The sequence below is a fragment of the Pezoporus flaviventris genome, unplaced genomic scaffold (assembly GCF_033815535.1).
Source record: "Pezoporus flaviventris isolate CSIRO_AGI_PZ_B2104156 unplaced genomic scaffold, CSIRO_AGI_Pfla_v1 ptg000041l, whole genome shotgun sequence".
NCBI lineage: Eukaryota > Metazoa > Chordata > Aves > Psittaciformes > Psittacidae > Pezoporus > Pezoporus flaviventris.
Window position 1 is genome coordinate 3,414,231 of NW_026892589.1, and position 24,329 is coordinate 3,438,559.

General features: G+C 47.3%; 1 protein-coding gene across 5 annotated transcripts in view; it reads right to left on the reverse strand.

Annotated features, from left to right (window-relative positions):
• Positions 1-24,329, reverse strand: part of TPCN1 (two pore segment channel 1) — a 46,166-nt gene that overhangs the window by 19,548 nt on the left and 2,289 nt on the right. The window contains exons 1-8 of one of the 5 annotated variants that reach the window (XM_061465813.1): positions 10,607-10,718; positions 9,925-9,989; positions 6,234-6,358; positions 3,692-3,868; positions 2,299-2,412; positions 1,910-2,040; positions 1,012-1,100; positions 403-437 (exon numbers count right to left, since the gene is read on the reverse strand). In XM_061465813.1, the coding sequence (XP_061321797.1) occupies positions 403-437; positions 1,012-1,100; positions 1,910-2,040; positions 2,299-2,412; positions 3,692-3,868; positions 6,234-6,358; positions 9,925-9,989; positions 10,607-10,692 (822 nt within the window). In that variant the 5' untranslated portion in view covers positions 10,693-10,718. Of the gene's footprint in view, positions 1-402; positions 438-1,011; positions 1,101-1,909; positions 2,041-2,298; positions 2,413-3,691; positions 3,869-6,233; positions 6,359-9,146; positions 9,823-9,924; positions 9,990-10,606; positions 10,719-24,329 lie in introns of those variants that run through there. The other 4 variants (XM_061465816.1, XM_061465817.1, XM_061465815.1 and 1 more) reach the window with 4 other exon arrangements.

Consider the following 24,329-nt stretch of genomic DNA (forward strand, 5'->3'; position numbering starts at 1 on the left):
AACCAATTAAAAGCTCATCCATTTGGAGTAGTCACTCCCAACAAGTTACAGACTCACAGCAGCAGGAAGTAGGGGCTGTTAAGACGCTGACATCCACAGGCTGTCACCCAGACACCTTCCTCCCCTGGGGACAGTGGCAGGCAGCTCATTTGACTGAATTAAGGCACCAAGAACAAGGAACAACTCTATGAATGTTCCCTTTGGGACATCCTGTCTTTAAGGAAGTTCTCTGCACTGTCTTCCTTCCGAGCAGAGGGCAAACCAGGGTAACACTGCCAAGCAGCCTCTGACCAGCTTGTACGTGGCCTGCCAGGAACAGGCTATGTCTACACAACAATGTTTGATTCTTCAGCCTGTTAAAATGGGACTGAGGTTTCAGCTGCAAGAATCAGGGATACTCACCGGGTCCGAGTGGTTAGGAGAAAACAAGTAAAAACCTGGAGAAGCAGCAGGGAAGGGAGAGGAGAAGAGAAGAAAGGGGGAAAGAAGAAACAAAACCAGTCTGTTTAATGTCACGCATTAGTGAGTCTCTGTTCCCAAAAAGAAGGTCATACAAAGAGTAAGCCCTCTTTGAAACCATGAAGAGAAGAGTATCTGGAAGGCCTCCTCCATACAGATTTGTCAATACATGACATTGGCATTGCACCAACCCGTTTGGAAAGCAAACTTTCTGGGGATGGTTTGAGTATAGGACTTGTAACAGGTACACTACAGATATATGTATTTGTGGGAATGTAGACTAATCTTACAAGGACTGAGGAATAGTTGATGGAACCACAAACAAACAGAGCACAGGCTATCTTTTAGCAGAGATCAAAGGACCTTTGTCTCAAAATCAAATACTCAGCTTCTAGATCGTTTGGATCTTTAATTCTGCCTTCCAGATGACTGCAAATGAAATGGGATAAATGGAAGAACTTGGCAGGACTTTGAGTCTGATCAGCTATATATTCATCCAGGCTGTGTGTCTGGTATAAGAGCATGACTTCACATTCCATAAATACAACTCACCCAGGATGGCAAAAATCACCATGAAGAAAAGCAGGAGGAGAAGAATGTCAATAAATGGTGGGAGGGACTGGAAGATCTGTCGCAGATTTCTGCAAGGTAGAACAGCAATGAAGTAAAACTTGCATGTTTTCTCTTCCAGGGTGGCAAGGAAAAAAACCCTGACAACACACCATACTTGAGGACTTCCTTCCCACTCCCTCCAAGGACCCGAAGTAGAAAGCTAAGATTGTTTCCAAGCTACCTATCTGTCCTTTGCAGGCAGCTCTCAGGTACTGCAAACAATACCCATGTCACCCTGTCAACTTTCCTGCTCCAGACTAAAGACAAGCTATGTGATTCATTGTGCAGTTTACAGACAAACCTGGGAGCCAGAAACAATACAGCCATGTGTGCTCTCTGAGGTGGTTTACACAGCTGAGGACAGTACACATAAGCAATAGGACAAGGGGTAATGGGTTTAAACTTAAACAGGGGAAGTTCAGGATAGATATAAGGAAGAAGTTCTTTACTGTGAGGGTGGTGAGCACAGGGTGCCCAGAGAAGCTGTGGCTGCCCCATCCCTGGCAGTGTTCAAGGCCAGGTTGGACAGATCTTAGGCGACATGATCTAGTGTGAGGTGTCCCTGCCCATGGCAGGGGGCTGGAAGTGGATGATCTTAAGGTCCTTTTCAACCCAAACCATTCTATGGTTCTATGAGCACATCCAAATCTTCTAACTACGAAATTTCCCTGCATTGCCAAGACACCAGGTACACTTCAGCCGCAATTACAAAAGACTGATACAAGATCCGAAATGCCCCTTAAAGACACATCCTGAGATGCCTGCAGGATCAGGGTGCTTTTCCTGCCCCGTCAGTCCCAGACATGACTGCAGAAAGCCCAGGCAGCTGCCCCCTCACCTTCTGACAGCCCCACAGTAGCGGCAGTCCACCAGGAAGATGCAGCGCAGAGCTCTGGTGATGCGCACGTGCGAGGTTTGGCGCACCAGCACCACGATGGCCTCGATGAACTGTACAAAGAGCACACAAGTCTGCAAAGAAAGGGTTAATGAGAGGCACAGATCAGTCTCCTTTTGGCAAAGGCAAAGCTCTCACTGACCACCCATTTCTTTGGACACTTGAAGCATGGGAGTTGTCCCTGAGAGCTTAAGAGACCTCACATGAATCACTTGGCAGCTGGGACACATGGCTAAGTCATCTCTGCTACAGCACAGGCCAATATTTAACCTGGTTCTTTGGTTCCTGAAGATGCTGAAGGAGAAACACTAACATTCAAACACACAGCTTACCTTTACCATAGTCCTTTTGTGCCTGATAAAGGTTTGGAAGCCCAGCCACCTCATCTTCATGGAGAGTTCAAAGACCACCACAATTAATGCAAACAGCTCCAGGGTTGCATGGACCTGTCAGAATGCAGCAAAGCTTCTGGTTAAAAGCAGCAGCATAGAAGAGGCCAAGCTTCCGCCCTTCCTTTCTGAAGAAGCACATGGGTTTGACAATAGTCTAAGCACAGCTCTGACACAGGCAGGAAAACCCAAGGCCACTCTCAGAGCTAACACAGCACTGATTTGCTTTGTGCTTTTATTATTGTCCTCTGATCAGTATGAGCTCAGAATTTCCTGAAATCCACATCCCTTTTGGACTTGAAGAACACATCCAAAAATGCATTGATACATTTGAAACAAAAGGGCAAGGCCCCAGTAACTTCAGCAGAAACACCTTCAGAAGATTGAGACTGAAGTAAGACTAGTGTAATGCAGGAAGAAGAGCTGCTGGGCAGAGAGGATTTCCATAGGGAAAGGTTTCCTCTTGATTCAGACCTTCTGGACAACTACAGACAGGGTCCTATCAAGCTCTGGAGGAGAGCACTGCTTTGGGCAGTGCTGAAGGACCCCGTCCCTGTTGGAATATGCAAAATGCAGCAGAAAGAAGACAACAGAATTTTCTTACAACTTCAGCTTTAGTCACAGCTCAAACCCCAACTGAATTATGCAGCCATGCCTCATCTTGAGCAATACTCTGACCCCAGGTTGTCACAGCTGTTCTACACCCCTGGCATGTCCTAGAGTACCATTAACAGCCCCAAAAGCAGATGTAGATTCTCCCAGCAGCAACAGCAGCTCCTAGCACTGTGCCTGACCAGTGGTACCTCATGAAGCGGTTGTGGACTGACAACAGCACGCACCACTTTGTGTGCCCCTTCTCTCAGCCTGCGTTTTGGGAATGTTAGACATAAAACTTAAAGTCACTCACACGTTAAAAACAGTGCTCACAACACTGGGAGGAGAGGCCAGGAGGAGGTTTAGCAACCTGTCCCAGGCTGAGATCTGTTTGCATTCTAGGAACCAGTGATGGTGCTGAGCTAAGGGCACTAACCCTGAAAATGACTTTAACAGCACACAGATTCTTGAGTTATCACAAGAAAAAGGGAAAACCACACACTCCTCATCTGCACAAATGGAGAAGATGAAATAAATGATACTTTCATTGTGGTCTCTGCCCATCAGATGAAAAAAGGATGTTTTGCTGCCTGGCTTTTCTGCTTTCAACCAATTTACAGAACAAGCCAGGTGGCTTTCTTCCTGCTACTGCTCCCTTCTTCCTCTATGCTTAGCCTTCTTCTTCCTCTCACCCAGCACTGCAGAACAGGCAGACTTCTTCATTGTGCCCAAAAGTACTTACAAAGATGCCAAGACGGAGCATGGGAACAGCCGGTGCTTCGCAGAGAGACAGCAACAGGAGCAGCAGTGCAGTGCTCAGCTCCATTAGGTAGAAAAGGTGATTGTGTGCAAAGAGGTAGGCAGCAAGTGCTTTGGCGTTTTTGGGGTGAGTGAAGAACTTGTCATTATTTTCTCCTTCCTAGGGCAGCAGGAATAAAGAAGAGAACAGCATTAGCAACTCTTGGTATTGTAACAGAGCTTTCCACATGAAGAATACAGACTTTTAGAAGGATTAGATACAATTCCCATCAGACTATCCCCACGTTACAGCCTAGCATTGATCTATTTATCGAGGAATGAGCTCTACACACACAGGACACTCCCTTCCGTTCATAAGCACGTTTCAGTAATGAAACTCCTTAACATCCACGAACTCCTGCTTCAGAAAGCCTTAAAATGAAGAGTGCTGAAAGAGTTTATAGAGGCAGGCAAAGAAACTTCGGTCAACACCCCAGCATAAACACAGCACGCACTTGCCATCACTTCCACATGTTTACACACTGCTTTGATTAACTTCCTCAAGACAGACCAGGAAAAACACAGAGATAAGCTCCAGGGTACCTGCCTCACAGTGGCTCCTCTTTATCTTGGCCTTGCAAAATGTCTGGGAGAAAACACTGGAGCACACACAGTGTTTTCTGCTTCAGGAATGTGGGAAGACAGACTCCATGTAAAATCAACAAGCCTCAATGCATATTTCTCACTCCCTCTTAACTAGAAAGCTTAATTAACAGGAAAAGGTCAGGTACTCCATCTTAGCAATCTGCCTGCGACTGATTTTTACACAGCTACACCAGTGCTATCTTTACCTCTAGGATGAAACTTTGCTTGGGGAGAATTTCGAGGGTTTTCATGCAGAAGCTTCCAATAGCTTCTCTTCTTTCTTGAGTCAGTGGTTTAAGCAAGGGAGCCTTTGTTACTCACGGGAATCTTGCAGCCAATTGGAAACCATCGTAAGAGACCATTTTTGCTCCACTGGGTCACTCAGATGCACAAGAAAAAATGGTTTGTTTGTGGGTTTTTAAATTAACATCTTTCCAGGTAGGCAATTACTGTAAGGACAGCAAGCTATTGCTATCAAAGGCGAGTAACTGTGATTGCAAATGGGTAACAAGGTCAGGAAACAGGCTCTCTTCTAAGAAGTGAAGCATTCTCGAGACTAATTCAGAAGAGGGTTTCAAACATTTCTCATTTACTCATCTTGCTTTCTGCTGAAGAACAAAGGAGCGCTGCCAGGTCAGGCAGCCAGCTTGTGAGCAGGACAGAACCCAGCAGCGAGCTCCATATCCCTCACTCCAAGAGAGCTGCAGCTCCCAGCAGCAGGGCATCCTCATTCACGCTTGACAAAACACACTTGCAGGATGAAAACCAGGCTCAATTCTGCCTCTCGGTAGCCAAGCAATTCAAAACATTGCTGGACAGCAGAGAGCTCTTATTCAGATAAGACACTCTTGCCTGCAGCTACTGGTTCAAATAAACAAGCTGCATGCTCTTTAAGTTCTGCCTGCTTCAGTTCAAGGGCACTGTCATTATGACCACTGGTCAAGGCAGCAGCAAGAATAATGTGCATGTGAAGGGCCAAGCCTGCTGTGTACATTACCATCAGCCACTGCAGCAACTCAATGACACTTTGCAGAGCAGCTCCAATAATCATGAGTTTAAACAAAAGGCTGGGAGGGCCTCGAGCTACCAGTGCGTTGTCAGTGTTGCTCTTGTGTCTTACACGACTTCCAGGGCTTGAATGATGCTAAACAAACACCCCAGGGCCACCCACCCAACCTGCAGCCAAGGCAGGAATAGGCCCTGCACTTCCAGAACAGGACCTGCACTTCCAGAACAGGAGATGTCTCCAGGAGGGCACTGACCATTCACGCTGGGATGACTGGAGAGATGACAGGACAATCTGTGACAAGTTACAGACATCTCCATGGCAAGGTGGCAGAACTGAACACACACTGAATCCCTCAACTACTACAGTCCTTGACACTAGAAGAGATGGGAGGGGATGGGTAGCTTCTTCAGTTGCTCCCAAATGACTTGCCAGAGGTCATGTGAAGGTGCTTCCAGCACTGCCCCATTCTTAGAATCATAGAACCACAGAATGGTTTGGGTTGGAAACAACCCTAAGAGCATCCAATTCCAACCCCCTGCCATGGCTAGGAGCATTTACCACTTCTTTGGGCAACCTGCCTCACCACCCTCACAGCAAAGAACTTCTTCCTTATATCTAACCTGAACTTCTCCTGTTTCAGTTTGAACCCATCACCCCCTGTCCTATCACTACAGTGCCTGATGAAGAGTCCCTCTCCAGCATCCTTGTAGCTCCCCTTCAGATACTGGAAGCTGCTCTGAGGTCTCCATGCAGCTTCTCTTCTTCAAGCAGATTCCTTCACAAGGAGCTAATCCATTAACCTCAACATGGAAGCTCAATGTTTCTTCTATCAAAGCACTACCAGAGTTTGAGCAGTCCATTTTTCACACAGCACCCCAACAGCAGGGCTCACCTGGAGGTAGATTGCTGCCTCTTGGTAGTTCATTTCCCAGTTGTGTCGGGCAGAGCTTTGCTGCGCGCAGCAGTCCCCCGCAGCAGGGCTGGATGCGTCATTAATAACATCATAGCTACCTCCATCTGCAGCAGTAGAATAAGAGACACATTGATTCACAATTAAGCAAGCTGAGATTGATCAGGAGGCATGAAACAAGGCAGGCACCAGGACCAGAGACAAACATCAAGAGGTGGCAGAGTACTCAGGACACCACCAGCCTGTACATAGGCAAACTGATTCTTTGCATGTAAGAGCTTAAGGGACACACTCAAACCCTGCATTTCAGCTCAAGAATGCTCCCAGAAGATCAGCAAAAGAGACAGCATCTTCTTTAACACCAATACCCCTCTGATGGAAACAAACAGCAAGAGTTTCTCTTCATATTTCTCTTCCTATTTCTCTTCCTATCCAACAGATTGATGTTGGAACTTTCAGGTCTCACCACGAAAACCCTACCAACACCTGCTTTACTGAACACTAGCACCAGATTTCATAACTAAAGATTTCATTAAAGGAATGAAAACACGTGAAACCCAGGCATGAAGACAATTACTGCTCAAAAAGGGAACGTCACCTGCTTGCTGCTTCTGGGATTGGGATTTGGATGTTGCACCTTTGACAAAGAATATACCTCAGTGAGATCTGCTTAGGATCAAGCATGAAGGCTGTGGTGGAGCTGCTCATGCACTCAGTGCTCCAGAGTTTCAATCACTACCCAAAGCACACAGTTCTTGCTCTCAGAAGAGACTTCCCTCCTCCAGTGTCTCATGTTCCCAAAGACAGCCCATGTAAAATGGATCTTGCCAGTGCAGGAGTGCTGATTTCCTGCTTTTCACGAGCACAGAAGCTGTGATGTGGTAGCTTGTTCTCTCTGTGCTGTGAGAAGTTACCTGAGGGTGGGAGCAAAATGACAATGAGGTTCTTTGCCTCTCTCGTGACAGCACGCTGAAGATTTGCTGCATCTCTTTGCTAGGACAAAATAATCCTGATTGAATCAGTGATTCAGTCCCTTTAGAACACCCTCCGGAGGGGATAAAATGCCAATGCCAAAAAGATCTACCCCCACCAAGAGAAACAGCACCACTGTGCTCCTGGCACAGAGGCAGGGAGTGGGAAGCAAGCAGAAACCCCTTCACCAATGTGGAGCCCCAGCTGCCTTTTCCACCCTCAAATCAAGGGAAGAAAACATTTCTCTGGGATTTGTGAAGCCTTTCCAGATTGCATGCTCAGATTGCTGAGAATCCTGCAGCATGAAGCCTATTTCTCTTCCTCGCTTCCCTCAGAAGCTTAAAATACCACTCAAAATCTGGACAAGTGTTTGAATGAGGCTGATTCCTCGCCCACATCCCTTTCACACCTTGAATGATCACATTGCTTGAACAAAGTGAATGACGGAGCTTTTTATTTATGTCCAGGACTGGAATCTTCTGGGTTTGTTTGCTTTGTAATTCAAAGACGACAGCAACATGCATTATATTGTGAGCTCTAAAGAGTTCTGAAATATTAGTATTTATGAGGCTTTTACCACGTGTGCCTTTCAAGGAGACAGACTGCAGCCTGACAGCAAAAACCCTTCTGCATTTTCAGTGCTCCTTCTGTCACAGAATCGTAGAATACCAGACTGGTTTGGGTTGGAAGGGACCTTAAAGCTCACCCAGCTCCAATCTCTGCCATGGGCAGGGACACCTTCCACTGGAGCAGTTTGCTCCAAGGCCCTGTGTCCAACCTGGCCTTGAACACTGCCAGGGATGGGGCAGCCACAGCTTCTCTGGGCACCCTGTGCCAGCGCCTCAGCACCCTCACAGGGAAGAGCTTCTGCCTAAGAGCTCATCTCAGTCTCCCCTCTGGCAGGTTCAAGCCATTCCCCTTGGCCTGTCCCTACATCCCTTATCCCAAGCCCCTCTCCAGTTTCCTGCAGCCCCTTTAGGCACTGGAGCTGCTCTCAGGTCTCCCCTTCAGGAGCCTTCTCTTCTCCAGGCTGCCCCAGCCCAGCTCTCTCTGCCTGGCTCCAGAGCAGAGCTGCTCCAGCCCTCGCAGCATCTCCATGACCTCCTCTGGCCTCGCTCCAACAGCTCCACGTCCCTCTTGTGCTCTTGCCCCAGGGTTGGATCAGAACTGCAAGGGGGGGATTCAGGAGACACTGAAATAGCACAGAATCCACACCTTGGCTGCACCAGCAATTTTAGGGAGGAGGGACATATTAAGCAGGTCCTTACAATATTACCATGTTATTGCAGCATTACAGTAGAACACCAAAGCATGCTGTGGTCAAATCAGTGAAGGTTTGTGGCATTAAACAAATTAAGCATTAAATCAAAAGATGCCAAAAACACCTTTACCCTTTTTCACAAAGACCAACCTCTCTTTGAAAAGGATCAACACTAGGAAAAGAGACACCCCAACAAAACCCCAGGCCCCCTCTCTGCACTTCACACAGAGGACTCACAGCTGAAACAGAAGAGATGTCCCATGAGATCAAGGTTGTGAATACAAAACAGCACTCAGAGATGCAAATCAGCAACAAAAAATAACTCCAGAAACCCAAGATGTTTTCCTCCTGTCTCAACCAGGCATCATCTTTCTAGGCACAGAAAATGTACTGGTGAAGTGGGGAGCTGCATTTTGTGGCTCAGCTCCTTCCCCATCAGGTACCAGAAGGTTGATCGAGCATCCCTGAGGCAAGAGCATCATCTGGATAATAAATAATAATAAAAATAATAATACATTTGAAAAGCAACCCTCTGCCTGTTTGTTTGGCAGCCCTCCAGCTAGCTAATTTCCTCAGCTGCTCCCATGATAACAATGACACAGACTAATGCAACCTCCAACTCCACTCCGCTCGTGCTGCAGAACATCCCCGACGGCATTTACCATTAGTATGGAGCTCAATGAGATAGGAGGATCTCTCCACAGGACTCCCGTAATCCTCGAAGTAGATGGCAGGCTGCTCTCTCCACTGCATGGCAGCTCCCACATCGGGAAGCAGGCACGCTTGGCTTCAGGGACGGGGCCAGGGAGACAAGTCAGATGTGAAGTTCCTCCCTCCCACCCCTCCGAACGCCGATCCTCAGTTCACAGCTCCTTCAAGGGGAGAGCTGCAGAGCTTTCTCCTGAAGAAGCTACAGAAAGCACAGAAGGTTTTCCTCTGCTCTCTGCAGAACTAAACGTTTTCTCCCCTCCCCTCTGAGGAAGGTGGCTCAGACTTCAGTTAAATCGTTTCCCTATCGCTGTCTAAGCAGCAGGATGTTTCTAAGTGCAAGTTGTTGGAAGGCTTAGCTGCGGGACAAAGAGCTTTTAAGCATGACCGTGGTGGGGAAGCCAGGTTTCGTGTGCCACGCTCTCTTCTTTTGGAATAGAGCAAGAACTTGCTCACCAGTGAACGTGAACAGCTATGGGGAAAGGAGTCCAAGTGCTGACTGCTCACAGCGAGGAGCCTCCCCCCTGCCCCCCGCAAGCAAAGGAAACAGATATTTGTGGAGCTCACAGTACAAGGGGCATGGCAAAGTAAACGAACTGAGCTGCTCACAGATGGCAAAGCTTCTTTCCACACTGGTGTAACTTATCCCAGGCGTTCCCTGAAAAGGGAGAGAGGGAAAGAAAGGGGGGGGGGGGGGGGGGGAAGGAAAAGCAAAACCAGCTGGCTGCTTACACAAGGCATCCGGAACGATACTGCCGGGACTCCAACATTCCCATTCAGTGCAGCAGAGCATGCTCCTGTGTAAATAGTTTCCATATGTCATCATTACAATAAAAAACAAAACCACAAAAAAAAACCAACAAAAAAACAAGAAAAGAGAAAGAAAAAGAGCAGGAGCAGAAACTTTGTAGAGCCCAAACTTCTCCCTTTGCGAAACAAATTCCCTGCTTAAGGGAAGGGAAAAGTCTCCTTTGGCTCAGAGAGCAAATATACTCCTCTGGTTCAGAGATGCTCATGGGGGATCTCGAGAACAGAGCTGGAAGCAGAAGAAGGGACAGAAAACATTTCCAGGAACACACCACCCTCCCAGCCAGGCTATTACATGTCAAACTAAGTCAATTCAGACTCTCATTGTTTGCTCTTTGGGGTCTGCATTTGTTTTAATCGATAATATATATGTATTTTTTAATCCAAACTAGTAACCTCCTAGAGATTCAAAGAGTTATAAACAAACTCTACAGGGTAGCTCTCCCATTTGCCTCCGAGCTCTCCCAGTCTGGCTCTCATTAGCCTGTTTGCCAGATGTTCTGCTTTCTAGATAGCACACGCTTTTTATGGCATTACACTGAAACAGACTGAGATGCTTCTAATTACCTCGCCTGTCTCCAAAGCCATGTGCCTTTACTGGACTCACCAGGGCTTTCTCCTACAAGGCTGAGGAAGGTCTTGATGGAGCTGCTCGTTGCCATCCTGCCAGGATAATGCTATTTTAGCATGCATACCTGTGATAACAGAACTCTGCAAGCTGTGTGGAAGGCAGAGCAAGTGACATAATGCAGCAAAAATATCCTTATAGTTCAATCTGTCATTCAGACTGACATCAGCAGCTTCTCTGGGCACCCTGTGCCAGCGCCTCAGCACCCTCACAGGGAAGAGCTTCTGCCTAAGAGCTCATCTCAGTCTCCCCTCTGGCAGGTTAAAGCCATTCCCCTTGGCCTGTCCCTACATCCCTTGTCCAAAGCCCCTCTCCAGGTTTCCTGCAGCCCCTTTAGGCACTGGAGCTGCTCAAAGATCTCCCCTTCAGGAGCCTTCTCTTCTCCAGGCTGACCCAGCCCAGCTCTCTCAGCCTGGCTCCAGAGCAGAGCTGCTCCAGCCCTCATAGCATCTCTGTGGCCCTTCTTCATTAAATATAATCTGGTACCAACTTTGTCCTTTCAGCCTTGTTCGTAAGAACCGTCTTGCATTTACCCCTACCCTTATAGTCATAATTTCTTCTTCATGAACCCTGTTAGGGAACACACTTGCCAGCTGTTCTTTCACAGGAGCACTGTCTTTTCCTATTGGAGCTGGACACACTTCCAAGAGGGCAGGCTGTCCAAGGCAGATGTGGCTCCCTAGAGCTGAGCAAATGCTTCCGAAGTTTGCTGTGAGAGTCCATATGGATGCGTAAGCAGCACTAAGGTCTCACTGGGAGGCTTGAACCCCTCTGCAAGCAGGGAAAGGGCATGGAGCAGGCTGAGAGTGACCTGGCTTCAGTCCCTCATCACCATCATTGCTGCGCCACTTATCAGAGCCTTTTCTCCTCAGGCTTTGCATTCATCACACCACCTCTGTTCCTAACACTATCCCTCTTGACTGTATTTGTACCCAATTACCCTAACTCACAGAGCTCAAGCTTTCAGTTAAAAGGAAACTGAACCAGGCACCCAGCAATGCTGGAAGGCCATGGAAGAAGGCAGATCCCAACAGGATCAAAGATGCTTTCCCAGACCTCCTGACCTGTCCCAGTGCAGGATCCCCATGCTGGCTCAAGCTGCCAGCTCTCTGAGGCTGCAGTGAGGATGAAGAAGGCTGCAGGAGGAGGGCAGCATTTATCTGTCAAGACAAGCAGCAGCACTCCTCTCTCCTGGAAAGCCAGGAACTACATGAGGTGCCCACACAGAAGACAAATCCATGAAAAACCATGGAAATGAAGTAGATGCCTACCCTTCCTCAACACAAGCTGTACAGGCGCCTGCAGTCCCAAAGCCAAGATATTAGTCAAGTATGCTGGAGTTGTACCAGCACCAACCATGGCATTTTCCCTTCCAAGTGCTTACATGCCATGTAGCTTCACCTCCAGAGGATTTATCTCCCCACTCCATTGCGGCTGATAAGAAACTGCTCCTTTTCAAGTGCTGAAGCATGAACATGTGTGCATTTGGCTTCTTCAAGGCCAGACTCACCTACCCAGGAGGAACAAAAGCTGGAAGCTGCCTGGAAAGCGCAGCTGGTTTGGCATTTGGCCACACATCTCAGAGGTGAGAGATACAGACAGCGAAATCACTGCCTTCAGTGCCTGATTGCCAGTTCAGCACCGCAGGAGCGAGCTCTGCAGCTCAGCACATCCCAGCGCCTGTCCTGCTTTCAGGAGATGTTATGGGGAAGTCGGAACAATTTACTAGCCGTTTGTTGCCTAGGAAAAGCAGGGCAGCTCCAGAGTACAGTGCCAAGCCCTTCTGCTGCAAGAGAAATCATTTCCTTGCGAGTATTTCAAGTCAGTGTAACTGAGTCACGCTCTTCCTTAGAGACGACTGCACAGCAGAAACATATGCAAAGGCCTCAGGGCTCTTTGTCTTACTATACCCTCACAGCACTTACTTGCTGTGAAGCTCAATAAATAAAGTCACTTCTGCTTCCTATTTAACACAGAAAAGTTTATTGGTAAAAATATGGATGTTGCTACTTCCTGTTAGTGGTATGAGGAGACTGAAGCACTGACCCCACCTTCCCCTGAGAATCCAGGCAGCTCCTACAGCATCAACACGAGCTCCCTTCATGTTATCATCCACCACACTCCAGGGAGCTGAATCCACATGAAGGAGGAGCAGATGTCCCTCAGCATGGTAAGCCACTTCTTATCTATTATTGCCTCGTATCAGTTGTGCTGCCTATCGTCTTATAGTGAAGACAACTTAAGCCCCGTGTTGTTTAATTAGAGGACCGCTGTATCCTTGCTAACATCTGCACTGTACACATGTAACAACCCTGATGCACAAGCTGAACACGAGGACAGAGCAGCTAAAGCTTGGGAGGAAACTGTTTTGTCTCAGCAGAAGCCATGGCTCCGGCCAGCAATTGCTCTGAGTGGGTCAGAGCCAATAGTCAGTTAACCCTTTGCTTTACAGCTCACTCACCATTCAATGGGGGATGAGCTATGACAATTCACTTGGACATTTACCTCCTGCACCACCTCACAGGGAAAAAAAGGGACATTTGTAAGAAAGAAGAAGAAAAAGTAAAAGGCTTCTAAGAAAATAAGGGTAAGGGATCAGTTAGTTGGAGATCCTCATCTGTGCAGCTCACTGCCTTGTCTCTTAGGGCATCCACCCTCCTTTGATCTCAACACTGACTCACTCTGGGCTTGATTCTTTTTCCTCTTGCTATGTTGGAAGCTTTGACCAGAAAATGCTTGATTGCTGGCCAATTGTCACTCTTGAATATGTAGCAGCAAGAGGCAGAGGGACAGATCCCTTCCACTTGGGATGCCTGGGATCCACACTCAGGTTAGTGAGAGGCTTCAGTGGCTCGAGATGAATTGACAGATGCTTTGTCGCCCTTAGATAGGCCAGCCCTGACCTCTCTAAGCCTCCCATAGCTCACTGATACACACCAGACCACACAGCTCAAAAGCCTCCTCAAAGGAGGATCCCTCCTTGTGTCCCAGAGCTGCATCCTGCAATAACAACATTACCTGCCTTACCAGCTCTTGCTCCTCAGCTGCATCTTCTTCCAGCAGCTCACACAAACCACTGCATGCATAAGCCCTCTTCCACAAAGCTGCTTTCTGCCAGATGTGTGACTAAATCCTCCTGCATGAGAAAGTCCATGAAATACCGTAAGAGAGCCAGAACCTGACATTCCACAGGCTAAGACTGTGTAACACCGGAGTACCTGCTTCTTAACAGAGCTGCAAAGTCCAACCACAGCAGTTTTATTCTGTAATACTCACATAAAAGGTTGTGTTAGGAAAATACAATTAAGAATCTCGCTAGTGTGTTAAAGCAAACTGCTGCCTGTTTCATATCCTTTATTTCTGATCTTCACAAGTGAACCTCCATACCACAAGAAGGAGAAGTCAAAACCACAACAGAAGGATCATCTACAGCCTTACATCACCGATCATTTTATATGCGCCGTAATCTTGTCAGACTGATCCTATCACAGCAACAAAGGCTTTACAGACACAGAAATAGAATTCTTCTGTAACTGGGATTAAATAGCCGAGCCACTGAGGGGCTTTACGATACAGCTGATTTAGAATGGATAAAAACAACTGGATATAATAAAGGTTTTACTTACCACCCCCCAAAATAAAGAGACGAGCTCAAAGAGTATGGCTCATGAGAGGCCAGACATGAAATACACACAATTCCTAATGTACTTTTGGAGGAAGCAACAGGAAGGGAAAGAGACAATATCTGAATCTCTCAGATAGAGCAGTTCTTTAACATACCCTGTTACATGAAGGAATTTCCTCTTTTTGTACCAAAACGGGAAACTGATGCCTCATGGTTTTAAGACGTTAAAAGAGCTGCTTTAGCATCAGTAACAACACAATGTCAGCATTTTAAAAGCACGTTCCTCATTTCAATTCTCCAAAGCAGAGCCTTTGGATTTGCCTGATGCCGTTTGGAAAGATGTTTGATTAAGCTGCAATCTGGCCTTTTTACCCAAAGCAGTGTGCTGCCAGGTCCCACTGCCAGCTCCAGCCCTCCAGGGAAGTCACAGTTAACAATGGGAAGGACTTTCCTTATGTGAGGAAATCAGTATTAGTTTGGGCAAAATCCTCCTGCATGACCACCCAGAGCTGGAGCAGGACTAGAACAGAGTAGGCAGCAATAAGGCACGCCCTAAAGAGAGAGGGATAGCAAGAAAATGAGATAAATTTAGTTAAATAACAAGATTATGGCAAAACTCCAATGCCTTACCATGGCAGGCTGAGACTGATGGCAGTTATTTGTTGTGGTACAGTAGGGAGAGGTAGGTAATTGTGTTTTGTGGTGTCAGAACACAACTCCACCACGCTGCTTCTAAATGATAACACAGCCACAACTCCTCTGCCTCACTATTGTGCCTCAGCCAGGAAGGAGAAGCTGCCAACTTCAGAGGAAGCTGCACATAAAGGGATGGGGAACCCCCCAGTCTCTGGGGCTGCGTAACTGCTCTCCAGTAAGATCTCTGCACATGTGGCAGGAACTGAAGAGGTTACATGGCTGTAGAGGAAGGAAGGAGTTAAACCATTAGCGAGGAAGGAAGGAAGGAGTTAAACATCTGCACACCAGCAGCCAGGGGGGTTTCCCTCAACCGGTCCTTACTCCAGGTGCTACAGTTCTCATACTTAACCCTATCTTCAGAAGACGGACAATTTTGATGTCTAAAGTCTTCCAGCACTGCAGAACTCTCTCCAACTCTCAGCAAGTGATTCCAAACACTGTCAAATACGTGCTTATTCCAACAGACACAATTTCAGTGTTACCCAGTTACTGAAACTACCTCTAAGCCTCATGGGTCTTGGATGAGCAGGAACAAGGGCACTAGAACCACACCAAGCATGAATACAATGGCACCATCACCTGCCTACCCTAAACATGATTCTTATTGTAAGGTCTGAGGAATACACACCCCATATACACACTGGACAAGTGTCCCACATGCTCACTTTCAGCTCAGTTGATCGTGCAAGGAACGTTGCAGTTGGCAGAGGGACAACACGTAACCCCTGTGACAGCCCCTGCTAATAACATACCTATTCACCAACCAGTCCCAACAACCAGCTGGATTTTGAGACCTGTCCCTCAGACTCTTTGCAGACTCACTGCCTACACAGTGTTGATTTGTACTGTTCACTTCCTCAATCCAAATGCTGCGGGGGTGCCAAAGTAAATATCTTCTCAAAACGGCATCAAGCTCTCTTGCAACCTCACCAAATAAGTTAGAGCATGGGTTCAGGTCCATATGGCACTCACCTTTCCATAAACCCACACTGGCCAACATGGAAAACTGCCCTTTAAGTCCAGATCTTAGAAGAGCTGTTGCTGGTTTCCCATTATTTTGCCTGGAAACCCTGTTTGGCTGCAATGTCCTGCCTGGTGCAAAATCTCTTCGGGGGCTAGAAGGAAGTCTTTATCACAGCAATATTCACACTGCAGCCCTAAGGGAGAATAACAAGTGGTCTGCTGCTTTTAAATGCCTACCTCTAGATTCAGCTGTTTAACCTCTATTTACCACAGGAATGGAAGAACAGAGCACGCAATGACCAGGTCATCTGTTTTCTCAACAAATACACACTACACAGAGGATTTCTTGAGCTTCCCCAGAGCATTACTGACCAGTGGTCAACCTTGAATTCCTACCAGGTCAGTAACACTTCACATGTCTTTTTGTTTCTCAAGTCCTTTAAAGCACCTTCAAGTCACAGAATTACAGGATGGGATGGAAAGGACCTTAAGATCACCCAGTTCCAGTCCCCTGGCACAGGCAGGGACACATTCCACTAGAGCAGCTTGCTCCAAGCCCCTGTGTCCAACCTGGCCTTGAACACTGCCAGGGATGGGGCAGCCACAGCTTCTCTGGGCACCCTGTGCCAGCGCCTCAGCACCCTCACAGGGAAGAGCTTCCTCCCTACATCCAATCTGAACTTCCCATTTCTCTTCATGATTTTCTTCCACTCCTTTCTTCCTTTGCTATACAGCAGTGCAGCTGCTTTCATGGCAGCCACCACAGGCATGTCTGTGCCACGTTTTGCCACCTCTCCAACAGCTTTAAAGCTTCCATGAGCATTTAACTGTGCTCTCTCAAAGCATAGGAATAATTTTCCATGTTTTGATGTCTTCCCCTTTGCAGCCACCAGAGATAAAGTCCTGCCACCAGCTTTGTATTTGAAAGGAAGGGGCTTTGCCTTGCTCACTTCCCCCTTCCTGACTCTGAGGCCAAACTCCTCCTTAGGAACTTGCTTGGAAGCATTTACTGGCAGGACCAAAGCACCTGCAGCAGGTCAGGAAAAGGACAACACTTACTACTACTTGCAGGTAGTAAGGCAGAGATATAGAGCAAAGCAGCAAGCAGTCAGCAAGAATTCCTCTCCTAAATCCCATTTCCGGTACTTGTGTTCTGCTCAGCACCCTGGCAAAACAATGTTCCCCTCAGCACCATGAAAACAAAGACACAAAACCCAGCAGTGTTTTCCTATTTCTGCAGTGACTCACCATGAGCTAAGTGAATACCCAGCTGGACATCACTGGGAGGTGGTGCAGGAACACTGCATCGACAAGAGGGATTACACAGCCACGCCTGTGCCTCTCACCAGGCACGGATGCCCCCAGCCAGGCTGAGTGTGTCACAGGAAAAAGGGGATGGAACATGGAAATACTTCCTTTGGAGCCTCATACCCCCAGCCAGCAGCCCCAAAGCACTTACCCTGGAGGGTGGCATTCCTTCCTCCTCCTCCCATGTCCGATTATTCTATAATGGCATGGCCAGGCCACCAGTACATTTTGACCCTGGTGGGTTCTCAGTGCTCCCACTTGCAGGATTGATCACTTCAGCTTCATTCTACAGGCATTTCTTCATTTAGTTAACAAAAAGCAGGAATGTATTTGTGCATTCTAGTGCAATCCTTTAGCAGCTACATTGCTTTTGTACAAAGAACTTTCCCAAACGCACTGAGGATAGCGAGAGTGCTCTCAGAAAATCAGTTATAGTTGGAATAAAACACAGATGATGAGACAGTCCCAGATGACAATGTCTGCACACACATGTGTGGGAGGCAGTCATGTAGGAAATGCAAGAGTCCAGCCCCATAGAATGAGGGGCTTTAACAAGGCTGTGCAGAGAGATACGTCCTAAATTTTATTCCTCCACATAACTGGTAAAGGAAAAGCCTTTTGTTCCAAGCAGACACCACCAGATTGTGACTACGGATCGCAATAATAATCAATAATCTTTGAGGCCAGAGGTCACAGAGATGCTGCGAGGGCTGGAACAGGCTGAGAGAGCTGGGCTGGGTCAGCCTGGAGAAGAGAAGGCTCCTGAAGGGGAGATCTTTGAGCAGCTCCAGTGCCTAAAGGGGCTGCAGGAAACCTGGAGAGGGGCTTGGGACAAGGGATGTAGGGACAGGCCAAGGGGAATGGCTTTAACCTGCCAGAGGGGAGACTGAGATGAGCTCTTAGGCAGAAGCTCTTCCCTGTGAGGGTGCTGAGGCGCTGGCACAGGGTACCCAGAGAAGCTGTGGCTGCCCCATCCCTGGCAGTGTTCAAGGCCAGGTTGGACACAGGGGCTTGGAGCAAGCTGCTCTAGTGGAAGGTGTCCCTGCCTGTAGCTAGGGGCTGGAACTGGATGAGCTTTAAGGTTCTTTCCAACCCAAACCAGGCTGGGATTCTATGATTCTATTATAAAAGCAGCTCTGGATACAAGCTCCAACCCACCCCACTATGATCCGAATCACACTAGGCTCCTCTTGTCATCCTCAGGATCCTTTGTCAGCTGCACAGTGCTGTGGTGGATCAATATGAACACACCTTTCCTGCCTCCCCCTCTCCCAGATGCAAACACCAGCAGTGGCGGTGCGTGAGCTTCCGGCTGAACTGCTCACTGGCAGCAGATGGATGAACTCCTAAAGCTCCCTGTAAAGAAAGCAGCCATGTAAAAACCAGGCATCTTCTCCACATGCAAAAAGCAATTATGCTAAAGACACAGGGAGAGCCCTGCAAGGTCCAGATCAAAAGCCAAAGACGTTGGAGGCAAGAGAAAGACCTATCAAATTCACCGCACTTTTCCCAGCTTAAGGATCAGAAATGGAGCGTTCTGGCTCATAAATTCTACTTCCAGCAAATTCAAGCTTAAATCCCCCCGAAGGCAATAAGGAAAAGGCAATCAACAACAACTCTAACCACTTCACAGATGCTCCTGTTTGGTTTATACAGCACTTCTTACAGCATTCAAATGGGTAAAATGGGATTTCAACGCAGGGGGGCTGACGGCAGCAGGCAGGATTCCTCGCTGAAGATACCAAGGGCAAAGGAAGTTCTGAGAAGCATCATATTGGTTATGATGAGTGAACTCAGCGTGCTCAGCCTTTGCTCATTTTAATCTGCCACTAAGCAAGCTTGGCTAAACTGAACATCTTGCATCTACAGTGCCTTAAAAATCCACAGGAATCACCAAAATGAACAAACTGATGCGGTCCCTGGGAAGCCATGAAAAAACTCATCACTGTTTGTTTCCAACTGTTGTTCCGCTTCCCGAGCCAAATGTTCCCAAGTCAGCTGCAGTGGCTGAGGAGTGACCGGTTAGAGCCGGAAAGTTGTGGATTTTAAACTGCAGCTTGAACACTTTCAAGCTCTTTAACACCTTTTATAGCTCCAGGACTGCCTGTTCCAAAAGCGGAGCCCTCCGATGCCACAGCACATGCCCTTACCCCAGCATCTTCCAACTAAAGCCATCACCTTGGGGAGAAACCACTTGGCTTTGCCTGTTCTGCTCTCACACCAAAAAGATGTGAGCTGTGTCGTAGAGAAGAGGCACACAAAAGGAAGGGGCTCTCACCTCAAAGCATCAAGGTCATTACCCCTGTGTTCACAAAAGGAGAAGCAGCTTCCAGACTCCTTGCCCCACTCCACAGCATCCTCCCTAATTTACAGTGAGCGTGTTTGAAGGATGATATCCATTGCTAGGGCTCCGGGAGATGACAAAGGAGAAAGAACCATTTGACTGCAGGAACACTAACCAAAGTCATCTTTACCTTGTATCCTCTTTTACTCGCTCACATTTGAACAGCATGGGGCATTCAAGACCAAATCACTTGGACTTCTTATTTTTTACTGCACCAAAGAGTCAACAGTGCTGGGATTCTGTTGGACAAAGCTTCCTACTGTGAAACACACAATGTGTGCATTGTGCCAACCCATCTCCTGCAGGGCGAAGAAAACAAGGCAGGCTTGGAAAAAACACACACATGATGACTGCAGCCCCCAATCCCTCCTGGTACTTTGCTCCTTCTCCAGGTACCACAAAGTCCTGTTGAGAAGGTCTCAACACAAATACTTTTGTGAGGTCGCGACAACACCGTGTTGTTTCTCTTGCATCAAAGGTACCAGCTCTACCCATTCTGTACAAGTACTTAAAGCATAGCTGAGGTGGTTGGTCCTGCCTTAAAAAACCCTGAATTCTCAGGATAAATGACATTGCAGAGGGTGATGCATTTGGAACTTAAAAGCAGAAACACATTTTCCACTATTTCTAACATTGTTTGAAAGACACCCAACATCTAAAAAGCAGCGTTCACCTCCTCCCTCTGAGTTCCCAGTGCTCATCACCCAGGGAAACAAATTCTACTGAAGGAGAAAACAATAATCTCCTTATGTTTTGGGTGTTCATGTCCCTTTCCAACTTCTTCACCCCTCACTCATCTCAGAGGCAGTTCTGCTTCGCTTTGATTGCTTAAAACATTCATTACAAGTCACCGAGGCCAGGAAAGGATTAGAAAAGCACTGGCAGAAGACGGGAAATGCAACAAGGCTGTTAGGTGAGAGAAATGAGACTTTCAGAAGCATAAACAGCAACCCAACACGGAGCTACCACTTGTGCTCCAGTAGAAAATTCCTCCCTCTGTATACATTTTAAGCAGGTATATATTAAGAAAAGCAAATCATGCACAGCAATGCGAAGCTGCACCTTGTCAGAACCAGGTCGTGAAGGCTTCCTGCCCACTTCCAGGCTTCCTGCCCACTTCCAGGGAGGCGTCATCCATGCTTTACAGATGAGACATGCTGACCACAGTGACGTTAACTGACGTACCTAGGTATGAGGAGGAGCAGCTTCAACAGCAGAACTAGACTGCTTCCAAAACTGAGATCCCTGTCCTGTGCTCTGGCCATGCTTCACCCCTACAGGCTGCAATGGAAGCACTGCTACTGGAACTCATGAAAGGCAAATCAGCCTAGGAGCCATGAGGTGGGAAAATATCCTGCCCAGCATCCAAGAAAGCCAGATAACCAAAGAGGCTGCTGGAGAGCCCGCCAGTGAGAGATCCCAGGATCTGCCAGCTCCATTGCAAGCCTTTACATGTTCCCTCATCCCTATTTCCTCACACCAATTAGCTGCAGCATTTCACAACCAGAGCCCAAATCCACATAAGCTTTGAAATCCTCACTTTCCCACAAGATCCTGAAGGATTCATTAAATCTATTAGATGGCTGACATTTTAAATGCCTGTTTTCCTTCACAGGTAGCAAAGCCAGGATGCTTTCACAGCAACTAAAGCGGTTGCGCAAGCACAGCTACTGAGTTTGTGTGGTCGCAGCATCTCCCCAAAGGTCAGGTATTTATGCTCTGTTCCCTCAGTCCATCAGAAAACACACTTATTTTACACCTGGAGAGCTCTTTCATCCTCGGATGGCACTACAGGAAGCAGTGGGAGGAATGAGGCAGAGATGTTTGTGGAGCAGGGACTCACTGCCCAGATGAGCTGCGAGTTACCAGGACAGGCTCACTTTCCCTCACTGCTGATACAAACATGTTCTGGACCCTGATCCAACACAGAAGAGAATTATAACACTTCAGGTTGCATTGGTCACTGCACATGTCAAAATACCCATGTCTCAAAAGAACAACATTAACTGCCCTCAATCCAAGAACAAATGTCTACCTGTGGATTGGGAGATGAATTGTCTGTTGTACAGAGCATCCATTAATGCTGTAATTAGACTCTGTGTCCAGAAACACGATTTTCCATCAGGCAGCTCCACAAAGAACAGCTTTGCTGAAAGCCTCTTCACACATCCCATCACAGCATGGGGCCGAGGTGCAGAAGCAAGGCAAGGGGGAGGCCTCCTTCAGCAGCTCCAACAGCACAGCACATACCACACACTGCTCCACAGACAAAACCCACAGCCTCTAGGGCAGTCACTGCTTTCCTTACCCACAGCCACATTCCTCACCAAGGACTCTGGGCCTCTTGCTCTTCCTCAGCAATGCACACTAGCAACACTTCTTCTACCCAAAAGGCCAGGCTGGCTCTAGTCCTCCTGACAATTCACTCCTTGGGCAGCAGACCCTGAGATCACAAAGGCTCAGCTGAAACTTCAGCCTTCCAAGTTTTAACTTCCCATGTTCCAACAACCCTTCTAGAAAGCATCTCACCTGGCTGTTGCAGTTGCTCCCTCCCCTCCCCATGTCCAATAATTCATTTTTACCTCAACAGCAGATGCAGCTGCTTTCTTGTAAAAACCCAGAGTTTAAAGATGACTTCTTCCACTTGCCATAATCCATTGTGTGGGAGAAACAGACAATATTATATTGTTCCCTGTATGACACTTCGAGCTGTACTTTCTGCTCTGAACACACTGAAACTCCACTTGAGGCTACAGCAATTTCCATGCGGGAGGCAAAGGAGGATCTTGCATCTGATCTAATACAGGCTAAATCAATGTGCACTCATTTATTGCTTCTAGTTGCCATCAGCTCAAGGAGAGACACTGCCCTAGAGTTTCAAGGCTATCCATGCTGCCTTTGTCTAGGGAAAACATTGGAGATCTGTTGAGAACCCCATCTGAATGCTTCCCAGGAGTGTGGGTGAGGGATGGGAGTCACTAAACCCTGGCTGCTTCTCACTGGTTTCAGCACATCATTTTGGGAGAAGTCGCGTAAGGATTGCATCCCTTGGGTCTGCCTTCTACAGAAATGCAGTTCCTGGTAGTCATTCACTCAGAGAGGTGCTGGAAAGCTTAATTAGAGCGTGTGCAGCACTTGGAGATTTTCAGGTAAAATGGATTAGGGAAGGGCAGCATCATTAGCATGGATTCAAGTGATGAAAGCACTTCCCTCTGCCTCCTTCAGCTGCTGGAGCTTGAAAGGAAAACTACCCAGCACCACAGTCCTATGTGTTGTAGTCAGAAAACCATCAGCACCACAAGGACCACGGTTTTCTGGATGTGGTCTGAATTCCCATCACCTTTACAGGAGTCTGACCTTCTGCTGTGGCTGTAAACAGGAGCCCCCTGGAAAAGGTGTCTCCAGCAAAAACCAAGGCAGAGCTTTACTATTCCTCTCCATGCAAGGATTTTCTGCTGCTAAGTGTGATTAGGGAGATTAATTTTTGCAGCTGGACATTTTATTTAAGAATATCATTTTCCACCCAGTTTTCTCCTTTAGCTTTCGTTTATTCTAACCCAAGACACTCACTTACCCAGAAGAGGACTCTTCTGCAAGGTTCACTCTTGCACTTCAGTCCTTTCTTTGGCATCAATAACAGACTTGTTTTCAAAAAGCCCTGTTATTACTTATTGCAGCTTGTCTGCATTGACAAACAACATCAAGAGTCCAAAACTATAAATTCATTTATCCAAGGACGCAATTGTAACAAAGCCACATTATGGCTCAAGTTGTTTGTTTGACTTCTAAAGCAAAAGAAGTTCCTTAAAAGCCATGAGAGCTGAGACATTGAAATCACACAGATACACAGTGCTCAGGATGGAATATGGATCAATATTTAGAGAGGTTCATTGAAACAGCAACACAAAACAGCTTGGTTCTTATCAGCTCTGGGTGTATGATTCAATACAACTTCACACCTTTACACCCACTTCACTTTGTCTTTCCCTCCATGTCACCTGGGAAGAGGCTGGTGGGTCCTTCACTGCAAACAGTTCCAGCTAGTATCTGGGAAGAGACTTCAATAACAGCTTTGTGTTTCACCTGCCACCACATCTCCAAGAGCTGATGGCTGGGCACAGTAACAAGTGAGCTATTCCTCCAAATGCTGGCTGAACCATGAGAGTTTAGGCATAAGGAACACAGAACCAGAAGGAAACTGCCTTCTGAGCTGCCCTGTCCCATGCCTTCACCATCACCCTGCCAGCACTCCCTCTCCTGAAAGGGCTTCTCACATCCCTGAAAAAGACAAGCTGAACAAAAACGTGAAATCACACAGCTCTGTTAATGCCATTTCAGTCCTCAGCAGAGGAGTGGAGGCAGAACAGAAGGGAAACATTTGAATTGCTCCCAGCCTCCATGGGACATTGTGCATTTCACAGTGGATTTCCTTTGCAGGCAAAGAGGAAAGCTGGACCACACATTCTGCTTCCTAAACAAGCTTACTTTGCGAGCAATGGCATCAGCCTGTTCACTCACTAATTCAAGCTTCCCGCTTCTCAGAGATAAATAAATGTGCCTTTCACGTTGTTTCTCCAGCTTTCCCCTTCTAATCTTTCATTCCCTTCTCCCAGTACTCCCTGACTTCACAGGGCTCTGTATCACCCAGTATCCCTTGCATAGAATAAGCTTTGTAATTTCTCAGCAATTTCAACTCGAACAGTGATTAAAACAGCAAAACTTCTTCAATGCCAAAAGACCCTTTATGCAAAGAATCCCAGGAAATG